The 15503-nt window shown below is 34.8% G+C and overlaps 1 protein-coding gene across 3 annotated transcripts in view; it reads right to left on the reverse strand.

The window, feature by feature from the left end:
• Positions 1-235: 235 nt before the first annotated feature.
• KHDRBS3 (KH RNA binding domain containing, signal transduction associated 3) overlaps positions 236-15503 on the reverse strand; it is an 80716-nt gene continuing 65448 nt past the window's right edge. For 2 of the 3 annotated variants that reach the window (XM_048939711.1, XM_048939710.1), the window contains 2 exons: positions 8025-8083; positions 4626-5228 (listed from right to left, as the gene is read on the reverse strand). In XM_048939711.1, the coding sequence (XP_048795668.1) occupies positions 5137-5228; positions 8025-8083 (151 nt within the window). In that variant the 3' untranslated portion in view covers positions 4626-5136. Of the gene's footprint in view, positions 1232-3668; positions 3729-4625; positions 5229-8024; positions 8084-15503 lie in introns of those variants that run through there. The other variant, XM_048939709.1, reaches the window with a different exon arrangement.

The following is a 15503-nucleotide window of genomic DNA, read 5'->3' on the forward strand; positions in this document are numbered from 1 at the left end:
TATTTACTATTTACTTACTGCTTGCTGTGGAAAACACTGCAAAAATGCAGTTGTAATATAGTGAGAGATGATGGCAGGGAAATTCTTTCCCAACATTGAGAGTAACTGGTAAAATCAACTTAAATATTCAAACGTTGGAAATAGACTTTTTTTCACTATAATCAGAGTAATCAGAGGTGTTCCCTCCCCCCTCCCCCCCATTTATTACTCAAGACATTTGCATCAGTGTAAATGTTAACATGAAATCTTAATATTCCCTGGATCCCCAACAAATTTCCAATGCATTCATCAATAGTCAGTATCAGAAAATAATACATGCTGCAGACGAGCCACTTGGTGTAAAGATTTTACCTAACATTGTTTATTCAAAGTAAATTAGGCCTAAGATGTAGTTTTTGGTGTAATGAGACTCAGTGAATGCAAGAAAAATACATCTGATGGACGTATAACAAGAATGGGACACTCGTGTTTTTTTTCCCCTAAATATTACTTGCAAAGCACAAGGACTTGAATTATCAGGATTTTATTTGTTACAAATTATCACAACCACAACTGAAATAGAGCAGAAAGCATTGAGTAAACAGAACTGTAAGATACAAGATTAATCAAAGTGTAAAAGCCTCATTCAGGACTACTACTAGAAAACCAGTGATTGCATACCAGAGAAAACAATTCTATGCAAACACCAAGTGAAAGAGAATAAGCAGCATAATACAACAGGAATTAAAATACCATGTTATACAAGTTTCTGAAGGAAGCTGGATTATCACTACTACTTATGAGTTTTGTTTGGTGTTTTGTGTTTAGCTAATACATAAAGTTCCAGAAGAAACACTGATCCTCCATTTAATTTATCCATGTTGTTCATATATCAGGCAATCTATTTCCAAAAGCATATTTAAAGTCTAGTCATGAGAATTCACACGCACTTCAAGTTGCTGCGTAAGGCTAAGAGTCACTAAAGGAATGTGAAGTTGCATTATTGCTTTGTAACAGGAAATTAAATGAAAATTCTTTATTGAGCTCCAAGTAGAACATTTTGAGTCACTAAACAAATAAGGGTTCATATATACAATTATTTTAAAAAGTATATAACATTATACACTTTAAGGCTTTAATACAAGAAATACAGAAACAGAGTTTTCATACTCCGAAGCCTGTCTCATTGTTGCCTAGGCACATGGACAAGTACAATGTTCTAAGCAGTCAGTAGTTAACATGGCAGAAGTTCCTGAAAAAGAGAAAAACAGAATTTATTTGTACACAGCCTGAGAGTAGTAACTACTAGTTTCCTGAAGACTGTCACATTACAAGCAGAAGGATCAGGCAATAATGTGTACAATAAACATACACAGACTTAGGGAAACCACTGCAAAGACTGCTGTCACTGAATTCAGTTCAAGTGTGATAATAGGTTCAATAAAGACAAATAATTGTGTCACTATAATCGTATTATTTGACCAATAACAAAGCAACTGACCTGTGCAAGAACATAAAATCCTACTAGAATGAATCAAGCAACATTTATTTGTTCATTTAGTTTTGCCTTAATAAAAGAAAGGCTGCCTTTTCTCCCCCTCACTTTGACTTAGGCCCCTTTTTAGATTACATTTCTATTTGTTCAAAACTTAACAGATTTCATTTCATGGATAAGTCCATTAGTTATGTAAACAAATTTTCATAGGAGAAAGCATGAAAGAAGGAAGACATACTGTATTTACCATTCTAACTACCGTTCTGCCCTACATATGTATACTTTTTTTCTTAAAAGAATTTTTGAAATTCTCTTCTCATCAGTAGAGCAAATAAAAAAGGACTGAAATGGTCAGCTTTCCTGTCAAGGTGGGACATGTATACCAAATGGGAGCACCACATGGCTGAGGATTATTACATCTCCTGTCAGATGCAGATATGGCACAAGACCAAGGCTGATATTTCTGACTACAGAATGAGTGTGTGCCTTTCCTCATGAGATTAGTTTACAGATGCGACTGGCAATATCCAATCATGTGCCATCACATTACACAATGGTGGCTGCAAATGTCCTCTGAGTGTTTTCACAGGGACACCTGATTATTATTTTTATTTTTCCCTCCAAACAGAACGAAGAATATTAAGGTTTATAGAACTTGAAGACTGTATAGCAGAGAAACTGAACACGTTCATCCTTCATACTAACAAAGGATAACATCAAAAAATACAACTTGCATAAGCATTCCAGAAGGTTGAATTCACTTCTGATTCACTGGTTCACCTACTCACCAAGCCCAACCACTAGACATTTTAGCTTTAAGCCATACAGTTTCATCATATATGCAAATGAATACTTAATGATTTACATGAAACATCATTATCTTTCAGCAGATAAAGAGGGGCTAAGAATGAAGGGGACAGATCTTTAGCAGGATCTGCTGTAATACAATAAAGATAAATGGTTTCAAACTAAAAGAGGGGAGATTTAGATTGGATGTAAGGAAGAAGGTCTTTTACAATAAGGGTAGTGAAGCACTGTAACAGATTGCCCAGAAATGTGGTGGATGCTCCACTCAAGGTCAAGCTGGACAGGGCTACAAGCAACCTTATCTAGCTGTAGGTATCCCTGTTCACTACAGGGGAATTGGACTAGATAACCTTCAAGGGTCCCTTCGAACTCAAACACTTTAATGATTATATGGTGTTGAAAGTGTCAATAGAGATTTAAACAATTTTACTCTGTGTTTTTTAAAAAGATGCTCTGCTTTGCTGCTTCTAGCAGCTACTTTTTCTCTCAGTTATAGAATCTTTGCTCTTCGAACCCATTCAGCAGAAATCTTCTCCAAGCTTTCCTAACCTTTATAAGGTCCTCTACTTCAAATCTTCGCAGTAATCTCAAAATTGTTCTAAAAGCATATTTGTATGTACAAAAAAATCCTTTAGCTTGTGACAGTTGCCTCCTAAATATACTATGCAATACAATGTATAAAATATTTTAAGTATGGAGCTCTAAGTCATGTCCTCTACAGGCAATGAGTGCATGGGGTTAGCAGTAAGAATAACTGGTCCAACTAGGAAGCAAAGAGAATATCTGTGCAGAATAGTTCAGTTATTTCTTACTTTATGTACTGGATTTATCAGAAACAGCACAGCTAGCTATTCTATAGCTAATGTTTCTCAGTGACTTGCTCTCCATTTGTGCCAAAATTCACTTTGCTTCTTGTGCAGAAATGCTCACCTTTAAATCTTTTTAGAAAATGCTTTATTCAGCTTTATAAAACCACTTTAGACAAGCCTGCTGACCAGATCAGGATTTTAAGTTCCCATTTGAACATCAGTAGCATAAAATTACATTCACTTTCACTCACTTTCTCCTTTGATGAAGTTCTTAATTAGCTGAAACGCTATCAAAGGTAAATATACCTTTCATTTCCCAGTCTCAGATACATTTACACAATAAGCAAACAGCCAGAGGACAGTGTCTGTCTGCACACAAGTACAGTTTAAGATCCTGTTTAATGACAATTTAAAATCATGCCTTTTCCCAGAGGAATTGAAAATGGCCAGTGATTTTGATTGTATTCTATTTCAGTACCTTTAACCATTATGTAATTAATTACGTATAAAAAATTAAGGACCCGATCAGAAGCTCCATTATTTATCTAATAACTTCAGAGATGAGCGAAGGTACCTACCAAAGCATCAGAAGATTAAGGTTTTTGTTTTTGTCTTGGCTGTCCAAGGAGTTGAGTTTCCTGACAAGAGAAAAAAAACATTTTACTAAATCTGAAATATTTTCAAGTAAAAAATAAACAATATAAATTGAACTATAATAGAAACTTAATGATTAACAAAGCTTCAGATAACATTTGCAATGTTTAAGTTACTAGAATTTATGGAAAAATAATATATTACAAACTACTGGTTATGAGGTTTTACAGTTGTTTAATAGGGAATAGTTTGTCCACATTTAACTATCTAAGCTAAGGATTTTAGATTACTAACACAAATTAAACGTTTTAAAATGAGAATTTAGGTGTTCTTGAAACCTTTCCTACATTCTAAAATGAAACTTTCTAAGTTGTATTCTCCCTGTTTTTATTGGTTAAACTAAAATAAATTAGTGAGATTAAAATCTTATTGGATTTATTTACCTTTGCAAATGAAGACCGTTTTAAGGGTTACACATCCTCTGCCTCTGACGAAAGCGACCTCAATTAGTCAAGTCAGAAAGTCTTTAAAAGCTTTGTGTTTATTGCTTCCAGCACGGAGCGAGGTGGTCATTAACGTACCAAAATTCTCATAAAAATTCCAAAGTTGCACTAGTGAAAAAACGCTCAACAAGGTGAAAACTAGTCACATCGTTTTCAGAAAATTCATTAGCTATTTTAACCCATTTTTTACAAAAATATTTTGATCTAATGTGGCACTCAAGCAGATCCATACCATTTGGATACTTTAAACAGCATTTATATCTACTGTGAGTATATGAAGGTACATTTAGGTTTATACCTTGTTTTAAAAAAAAAGTTGTGCCATGTTTAATATAAGCCTTTTATGCTGATTGCTGTTAAATGGATTTCTCCCTGTTTACTACTATTTATGAAGTTTTATTATCAGATAGAGCATAAAATTAATCTCACACACACTGATTTTCTTTCAAAAGTTTATTTAGTATCAAGCAAGGGTAAAACTTTGCTTAACACTACAGAACATTTCAAGACTTGAGTTACAAAATACCACATTATTTGCATTTGTAATTTGCTTCCCTTTTTACGCATGTTTGCAAAGAGAAAAAAACTAGCAAATGGCCGAAAATAAAAACTAAAAACTAAGTTGTTGAAAACCTTTAAAATAAAAGGTTACGCTTATGTTAAAAGAACAGACTAACATATTTAGTAAACCTAGTTTAACACTAGTTAATCAAAGGTTATTTTTTTGATCACCTATTTTTCAAATACAGTTTGGAAATAACAAAGTTCCTTGTTTTACATATCTTTCTGTCCAGGTTGTTCTTTCAACAAAATATTTTAAGCTCAGTCCATCCATTCAGATTTTTAAGCGCTTTGATTTAATAAAAAGGGATTGTTCATAGAAAAAATTACTTTGAACAGTATACAGGACTGGTGGAGATTGGATATTTCACAACATCAGACAGTACAATCAGTATCTGGCATATGGCTGGTCTCTGTAGACTCCTTTTGTCGTCCTTGCCGAAGGTGCCTTGTGTCTCGAGTTGGTCCATTCTTCTTGTCCTACAAGAGGAGAAAACACAGTTAGACCTCTTTCAGTATTTTCCAATGCTGTACTTTTTTCTTAATTATGAACTCAACGGAAATGCTATTTACTGAAACCAAGGTATACAAATGGAAGTTTAACACCTGGTCAAAAAAAAAGTGGATGGAACAGATCTGAATGAGCCAGCTTAGTCTTTCAGCCAACAACAGCACACAGTGTGAAAAAACTTAAGGTGAAAAGATCCAAGATTCTGGCATTCAGCTAAGCCTCCATAGTGCAAAGGTAAAAAATGCCAGGTACATTAACAGAGTAATGATTACACTAGAATGAAATAACTGAAGAATATGAGTTATATGTAAGTAACTCAGAAATAAATTTATTTTGATCAATACGAATTTAGGCTTAATTCATATATGCAATCTAATAGTGAAAAGCCACAACTTTACTGCAAACACTTGTGGCTTTTAAAAATCTTGAGACAACTGACTTCATTGAACACTCACTTCCTCTAACTGGCAAGGAGTATGATGGTAGGTTATAAAATTAAGGAGCAAGATACATCACATGTTGGAATTCTGACAGCAAAATAACTTTGTCAAAAATGTGTGCTATAGTTAATGCTTCATATTTTCATATGCCATTTTCATGGTCATAGATATTAAGAAAAAATAGCAACACATCTTATTTAATGAAAATCAGAAGGCAATGTCAGGCATTCATAACAAGAGGAAGATTCAGGACCAAGTGCAGAGTTTAACAAAACATGACTTAGGTATGCTCTACAATGTAAGCACAAGTCAGAGTACCACATAATCCCTGAAAAAAAGAAATCCCAAAAGCAACCATACACCTTCTAGACCTCTATTCTGAGAACTGCTCTGCACTAAGCATAAAGGTGTACACTTGAATCCAGTGCTATCCAGAAATTAAATGTGAAATCTAAATGGCTAGATACAGTAATCTGAAATGTTCAAGTCAATAGAACAAAAATATTACAGTCAACAAAGAACCCACTGTACTTCTTTGAATGATAAAACAACTTCCTCTGATGGCAGATATCTGCCTCAGCTGACACAATTAAGAAATCAATAATTTCAAGAGTACAATTTCATCATCTCTTCATAATAGTCTAATTCCAGCTGTTTTATTGAAAAACAAAAAAAGGGGAGGTTACCTGCAGTGCCTAGGCTACATATCACACTGAGGTGTGAACATTTGGACTAATAAGTAAAAGATGCAAGTTCAAATTTCACTGTAAGGCTAGAAGAATTAAAATTTACTTTAGCCATCTGGTAACAGAGTAATATGCATGAAAAGCAACCTCTGGGGCTTATTCATTACAGTGAAAACAAGGATCATATTAAGCAAAAGAACACTGGCCACACAGCAAAGGCAGCTGCCAAAGGTATGAGAAATTAAAAACTATTCTAGCTTTTAAGCACTGCTGTAAAGAACAGTTTACATGTAAAAGGCAGTGTTACTTAGTAGTAAGCACAGGTTGAGGGGACTTAACTGTATTTTTGCATTCTTGAAATACTCTTAGAAATATCATACTTACTTTGGCAAAGAATTTACTTTAATGAAAAAATAAAGATTTCACTTACATATATCTATCTATCAATATCAAATGAAAGTGATGTGGGATAAAGAAATTTGAAATTGGTACCTCTTTTGATGAACTGATTTTTCTCTTAAGCAAAAAGAACTAGATTAATCAGGTGACATTGTAGAAACTATCATTAGGTATATTTATAGAATCGTAGAATGGTTTGGATTGCAAGGGATCTTTACGATCAGCTAGTTCCAATCCCCCTGCTATAGGCAGGGACATCTCTCTTTAGACCAGCTTTATCAAGACAAGGATCTTGGTTGAGGTAATTTATGTTTCCACAGGAAATGTTTTAAAATATAATTAAAGAAATACTCATGAAATTATTTTAAGTTCTAAAATCCTGTGACATGCACGACTCAGAATCACAACTCTCATACTATGCACTAGCAATCCTCAAATGTATGATATTTGAATGATCTAGATTTTAATTTCTCTGATCTCTAGCCAGAGATTTAATATTTATCCCTTAAGCAAAGGTGCCTTTTAACATGCTTTATGCCTCTAATCCATAACAGATTCCTTTAATTAAACCTGTCACTACCACACTTCTACCTCAAAAAACGTGATCTTTACTACTGGCATATGGTTTTTGCTTCATTACACATTGTTTTGTCTCTGGATGAGTAACTCCCTGCCCGCATGTCTATTAGCTACCTAAAGTACTTCCACAACCTTTACCTAATGACTCTGCTTGATTTCACAGGACTGATGCACGACAATGAAATAATGCAAAAAGAGCATAAAAGTTTTAAATGCATTTGGTTCGGCTCTGTGTCAGAGAAGTTCAGCATATTCTTTGCTGGTACTGAGTTCACCACCAGATATGCCATACTAGAAACATTTACTTTCAGCAGCAAGCATCTGTTGAACTAAGGACAAACAAGGCCTTTTTTTTAGTTTAAATCTCACTGAATGAGACATGAAAATGATTATATATTTGCATTTGCAAATATATTTGCAGCACAATTTAGACTGTTCTCTTTTAGTTTGTTTGATTTCAGATTCACATGAGTACACTAGCTAATAGACCACAGAAGCCTACTGCAGTGTTCACATGTCCACATGTGGACAGTACAGGAATTCCTAGCAGCTGTTAGCCACTGCAGAACTGAAGTCTGCCTTACGGAAATTCTGCATCTTTGATTATATTATTTTTTCAGACATCTTTACTACTGTAGTCACTCAGTTCAAAGCTACTCACCATATGATTCGTATGTTTCTTCACTCAGCCCATGGCCGTAGTCATAGTAATCAGCTCCACTGTACAGCAGGGAAGCAGGAAGGAAAATAAGAAATAAAGCAGTTAGATTTTTTTAAGAAACAGTGCTTACCATTACACTTTCTGACTTCAAAAAGGAGAATCTAGAATGTAGATGTGTCCCAAGCTAAAGAAACTAAGTATTCAAGTGAAAATGCAGCTAAAAGGTTCTCACTGTTCACTAATGAGAAGGAAAACCAAAACACATTTACATTTGTTTAGGTTGATTTTGTCCATCACTGAGACCCTAGCCCACAGTGCAAAATGTTACACGAGAATTTTACATTTATCATTACACCTACAGATGGGAAAGTTGAAAAACTTAACAGTGCCAAAGATTATCAGGTAATGTTCCGGAACTAATTCCTTTGCTATCATTGTCTACTACTACCTAGTGGTTTGAATCTTTGAATTCAAAGAAAGAAAAACAAAAACCAATAAAGGATAAATGAGGGTTATACATCTCCTACATGTTTGCAGAGTTCAGCATCTTCAAAACGAGACAGATGTGCACAAATGCAAAGGCTATCACTTGAACAAATAGAAAAGAAACAATAATCAGAATTTCAAAGCTTAAAGAAGGACTCTGCAGTCATTAGTATTCAAAAATTTGTATGAATACTATAACGATGGACTAAAACAGTCTTCCATTTCATAATGACATTTTCTATTCACAGTAAGATCACTGAATGGAACCTAGAGAACAAGCACGACTAAAAGTGATATTTCCATCATCCTTTCATATTTTGTATAATTGTAGCTATGTATAGGTTGTTATATATTGCCCATTCCATCCATCATGTAAGAAAAGTCTATTAGACACCTTTACAGCATATTAAAAATAAGTGTCTCATTTTCTTTTCTTTTCTTTTCTTTCTAACCACAGGCAGAGCACAAAGATGATAATTGGAAAATATATACTCCACAAGCTGATGTCACCAGATCTGTACCTGCTTGGTAAAGAAATCCTTGTGAAATATGATCACTAAAAAGAAATTGCAAATACTGACAAAGCATTTCCAAAATTAAATGGATTGCTAACAAAATAAAAACCAGAGTGAAAAGGCAATTTATGGAGCCCTAACATGAACTTGCAGATAGAACATTATAATACAAATAATTCCTAAGTCACAATCATTTCTAAGCTGAACAAGATCACTTTGGTTTTTGACTAGCAAGTTCTGGATTCCAGAAAATAATCTAAACCAAATACAGTAAAACCCTGATGTGTGCAAATACGTATCTGAAAACTGTAGCTGAGTGCTTTTTAATTGTGAATGTAAAACTTCCTGAACAAAAGCATTAACAGTGTTAACAGTGCACTATGAAAACCCATACAATGTATCTGTACCCAACCGAAATATTGTATGTGTTTGTCAGCCCGTGTGATATACAACACAGAAATAAGGTCAAAGTTTGAAGCCTAACATATAACATAATCTTTTCCTGCAGCAGCCAGTGATAGAACAGTCTTTATTCTGACAACCAACCTGAAATTGACGTGCACTATCCCTCCACACAGTACGTGATTATTTATTTTAAAACTGTCAAGCTTAGAGGCCTGTAGCAGCTGAGCCCTATTCCCGTATCTGTCAATCCTGTCAGAATGACTTCTGCAGGGTTTCATTTCATAGACTTAAATATCTATTAAACAAAAAGTGACTCATTTTACATTATGTAAACTGCAAAACAAACAAACATCTGAAAGGGAAAATCTTCTGCTTGCACTAAAAGGATATCATGACTTATCCATATTAATCGTCCGATCCTTCAAAATTAATAATCTACATAAAAATAGAAATAATAATAGGAAGGAGAAATTGCCCAGTGAAATGCAATACTTCTTCCTTCAATTTTTCCCTCTTAGTGAGGAAAACCAGCTTTTTTTTTTTTCCTTAAAAAAAAAGAAAAATCTCCATTTTCCACATGGATATCAAAATTAATTTTGGAACTGATGGAAGGCAGAGCATTTTCAGAAAACAACTGAGGAAAACTTCCAAGCAGAAAAGCTGTTTTGTTTTAAGAGTAGCTTCATAAATGTCACCTTTGTCCTACAGAATCACACACAACAACAATGTAAAAAGAACAAGTAAGTATCTTTTTAGCTAGAGGTCCTACATGACAAACCCTGACAGGTAGAATCATATCTGAGCAGAACTTTTCCATAAGGACAAGCCTCTTTCTATTCCCCCCTCAGATCTTCATGCACAGCTGCCACTGATATCAAAATCCATCTGTCAACAGCAAACAGGAATATGCATGTCCTAAGTATTACTGCCAAGACAACGATCATCTTAGCGAAGCTTCTCATCTCCACAACTGTCTTGAACATTAAGTTGAGTATAAGTTCTTAATGCTTTTGTGGATCATTAAAATAGATTCTGTAACCTAGTTTATAAAAGGGTAGCATGAAACCAGGACATCAAGAGAAGATTGAAGTCCTTTCTCAGATCTTATAGATATATTTTTTACTTACTGCACAGCTATAACATTTCTTGGTGGATGTTTCTTTGGCTCGTGTTCTCAGCCTTTACCTCAACTTATATCTAATACAGAAAGCAGTTGAGACCTATTCGTGCATTTTTATAAAATACAAGAAAATGATGCAATCACTCCTAAACTACATCCCATTTTAATCTCATAATACAAATAGCAAATCTATTTCCTATAATCCAAAAAGATGACCACAGTGCCCTCTCAAGGATTCTCTTAGCTATCACTGTTTAGAAATTATTTTTTTATGGCAAGAATTGTAATATTTTTTACTTGTGTTGAAGAACAGTGAAATGCCTTTATAAACATCTGCATTTTGAAGCTACCCACCAGGCACAAAACTAGGTCTATGTATTTCTAGCAGAACTGTTTTTCCTTAAAGCAAACAGTTTTACCACACGGAATGTCTGGTTACTGGTATCCATAAACTCATTCAAGTAGTTTACCGCTGGACTCCACTCTCATCATATCATTATCTCAAAAAGGACAAAGGACAAGCAGCAGCAGCAGCGACTACAGCGCACAATGCAAGTGAGATGACTTCTCAGGAATGGCAGTAGTAGGAACCTATAGTGCTACAGTGAAACCAGACTACAGTAACAATCCATTCCATGGATTCCATGGGAAAGACAAAATAAAATGTCAGCATCAAACCAAAAAGCACCAGCAGAGAAACCAACAAGTAGAGCTACTGGCATTTTGGTTTACCGTGAGAATTAGAACCAAATCCCAACCAATCCCCACATCACGTTTCTCTGGCTTGCAAAGCAGTCTAAGGATGAGAGAACAACACTGCTATCAAAGGACACAAAACTGGAAGCCCTGAACAAACCAGATGTGTACCAATGTGTTTCAACAGCTAAACAAGGATAGAAATTTGAACCAACGTGAACATTAACGCTGAAGGATGTGTTTTCTTCCCCACATTTCCAAACAGACAAGAACTCTCAGCACAGTGGGAACAATGGGGATAACGAAGATCTGAATGGCATCAGTTAGACTTTGTAGAGTTAAGTAAGGCAGTCCTCTTCATCTTGCATTAAAAAGATGAATCCACTTAACAGCAAATGTTTGTTTGTTGGCCTTCTGTGGGTCTGTGTTGTGTGTTCCAACTGCATTACACATTGTTCTCATTTGATGTGATTATATCACAATAAAATTTAAATTCTGATGGGTGCTAACTGATCGTTTTTCATGGCATCTCGCGCCATAATTGTACAACTTCCATCTGCCAGTTATTTTTTCTAAAGCAAAACTCAAGAAGGAAGAGAACAAAAAGTACAAATTTAACGTTTTTCCGCAACTGTCTTCCTTTTCTAAGATTTGCCCAATTAAATAGATATTCTCCCACCAATGGAAACAAGTAAAATTTTTCTTCCCTTCATATAAAAGCAAATACTTCAGGGTAACCTCCAATAGATAAAGCTACAGTTTTCAATTAATGCTCATATGCTTATGTTCTGTAACACAAAAATGTGTCCTGAACTGATAAAGACCTTTCTCATGTCTCTGTCATATGCCTACTATTCACTGGCTTCCAAGAAAGCGTGAGCTTTCAGTGAAGTTCCTTCTCCACCTAACATCAGGGAAATCAATCTTATTTATGTATATTTTTGAGTCTTCTGCAAGTCTGAAGTTATGATGCCATCTATTTTCTTGCTGTAAACGATGTAGTCTTCGTTCCTTCCCTGTCTTTCAATGGAACTGGTTACTACATATGACAACTTTAAAGTTATTTCCAAGTGCATAATTTGTAAACCCTGGAAGTCCAATCATCCAGCTTTTGTCTCCGAAGATCATACCTCTGGGATCCCTGCTGCTGCATACTGAGGCTTAGCAACTAGGTATTTCTAAATTCATTTAATCTCCCTAAAGTTAGTCTTCATTATTGAAGCTTAAGTCATCTTCTTAAGTAGAAGCTTAAGTCACAACTGTGTATTCCAAAATTCATTTTACGCTACTCAATATAAGGTCTTATAGTCTTCATTACTGAAGCTTAAGCTACCTTCTTTTTAGAAACATACTCTAATTAAATTTAAGTACTAAAATTAATGTATTTTTAATTTTTGACTAATTCCAGAAGTAACCATTAACATCTTCATAGCCTTTATGTTCAAAAATATTCACTGTTAATTATTTTTTCTCCTTATCAAGTATTTCTTACGCAGATCCAATTTTACCTACCCTTTTCTCACACCGTTCCACCTGTATAATCAGTCAAGGAAAGATTTCTAAGTCCCACCAAATACCCTCTTTAATTATACTGTGCCAATTCAACCATACTGTTTTTAAGATTCTGTACAGACACCTAAGTTCAATTAAATCGGTCACATAAATTGAAAAAATTGTCTGGCATCAAGTTCTGTTTTTAGATTTCTCAATTACTCACAATTTTACACTACTTAGCTGTACGTTACTTTACTTCTTTGTACAGCTTTAACACCATTCAAAGATTTTTCCAAGGTCTCTGGATCATTTATTATTATGTGCACTTTGTATGTTTTCAAAAGACTGAGAAACAGTCACAGTAAACTTAGACATAAAAACCAGGACAAACTAAAATTAGGTATCTAAAAATGTTTTTTATTAAGTATTGTTATTACAATTTCAAATTAATTATATTTCTTAAGTAGTGAACTAGTGACATTCACTAATGCCTACATAAAGATTCTGAAAAATTTTCCCCGTTTTTTGGAACATACAATGTGAAATACTTGTGCTATGATTTTTTTTCCCATATGAAGTTTTCTTCCATCATTACACTGAATTGGCTTAGTTATATTCCTGTGTACTGAGGCTTCAGATCAGTGATCTTTGTAACTCTTTTTTTTAATTGAAACACATGTGCTAGAATCACAGTTAAAAGTGACTGTGCCATTGAGACACTAACATTTTATCTTCTCACACCTTCACAGATGACAGAAAATTATATATCTAAAGAAGTACCTGAGGAACCAGATATGACAAAGTGTAGAAAGAAATTTCTACCAAAAACTGAGCCTAAAAGTTAAACAGGAAACCACATGGCAGAGATTTTCAGTTAAAAGATATATTACCTTGTGTATGATAATGCTTTTGAAGCTTTATTTTTGCAGAACTATAGCCTACAACAAGCTTCTATGTAGCAGGTGCTCATAAGCAACAATAAACAAATTGCAAAGTAGTGGCCATTCTCACTATCCCAACAATGCTGTGAATTGATTTGATTTATAAGCCAGAGCATGAAATACTAACTGCAACTAGCATTAAAATCCAGAGAATCACATCCTGAAAAGCTACGCTAACAGACACTGTTTTGCATATAATGCATATTTATGGATCCTGGAAATGCTTGAATGCTGACAAACTAACTTAATGTAAATTTAAAACACCGAGCATCACAAACAAAATGATAGCAATTAACATGGAAATGCCAACAGCAACACCTAAATAAGCTAGCTTCAAATCCATCTACTCAACTCTTTGCAAAATCCCTCCATTCATAAACAGTAACGTTGCCTGCTTTTGTATAACTACTAAGCACAGCTTAAGAATGTAACTGAAAATTTGAGTTCTTCGTTGAAAATGCACAGGACCACATTTCTGCGCCTGGGCTAGAAGTACAACCTCAGAATCAGGTTGCTGAAACTAAGGTGCCACTTCAGTGGCACTAGAAGAGGGAGTGAGAAATCTGGAGAACTTTGGCCAATCCATTTACCTATATTAATTCAGCATCAGTTGAGCAACACCACTATCTGATCTTATACCTTTGTTTCTTTATCTTGATGTAACATCCAGTAATATTTTCTTCATTAACTACCTCAAGCTACTAACAACAAACTTCCTCAAACCTTTCCAACCAGTCCTTGCAGGGGCTTCGGCAAAAAAAATTGTCTCAAATCAGTCACTTGATGAATGGTGAAGAATAAGGCTTCACTGCATGGCATCTATAACACTGATTTTTTAACACTCTTAGCAATTGCCACATGTACATTTCTTTTCTCAGGCTTTCAGACAAACGATCTGAAGTTGCATCATGCACTGTTCCTTCAACACATTAAGGAATAAGCACACTGAACTGCATTGAAGATGCATTGAAAGGTGGACTGAAGAGAATATGTAAATCCACTCAAAAAGTTCAGATTAGCTTGACAAGATGGCACTGAAGTTTGCAGACAAATTGCTGTTATTTGAATGCACTGCATTTTGGCGTAATTTAAAGTGGAAGTAATTGTTCAATATGCAAGAAAAGTGACTGAGAAACACTGCTTGAGGCAACAGCACAATGGTTGTTGCTGAGAGAAATTTGGAGGATTAAGAAGGAAATGCGGAAAGCAGAGAACAGCATAGGAAACCAGAGAAAGCCAGCAATTATTTTAAGTGCTAACCTTTCCCTGATTTTAATCAGCGTTTAGATTAAATTCTTCTGCAATGGAGTCAAGATCACTCAGACTGAAGATCTAAAGCAACTTTAAAATAATAACAGCTGCAAATTAAACACCAAATGACTACACAACTACAGGAATGACTTACTGTTTTTGGCCCTGAACAGGCACAGGTATACAGTTATATGAACCATTTCTTTTATAGTAGACTGCTCATCTCCACTGTAGTTAAAAATAATGAAAATAGTCATTATCATTATTTTTTTTTTCCTGACGAAAAGTTTTCAATGCTAGCAGAAAAGCCTGAAGAGTTACCAGAAACTTCTGAGTGGCACAAGCAGACAGATGGGGTTCTCTAAATTTTTTTGTGCTACAGTAGCAGCATTATCCATTCTCTTGATAGCAAACTTAAAAGCAAACAGTAAACCTTTAATGCTGCTGGAGAGGTAACAAACCCACCCCCTTTCTCAGCAACCTTATCACATAATCTGAATTTTAGTAACAAACCTCATTCTCTGGCATGTTAACTCTCTGCAGCATCTGTCACTGCTATGAATGGTTGATC

The sequence above is a fragment of the Lagopus muta genome, chromosome 3 (genome assembly GCF_023343835.1).
Source record: "Lagopus muta isolate bLagMut1 chromosome 3, bLagMut1 primary, whole genome shotgun sequence".
NCBI lineage: Eukaryota > Metazoa > Chordata > Aves > Galliformes > Phasianidae > Lagopus > Lagopus muta.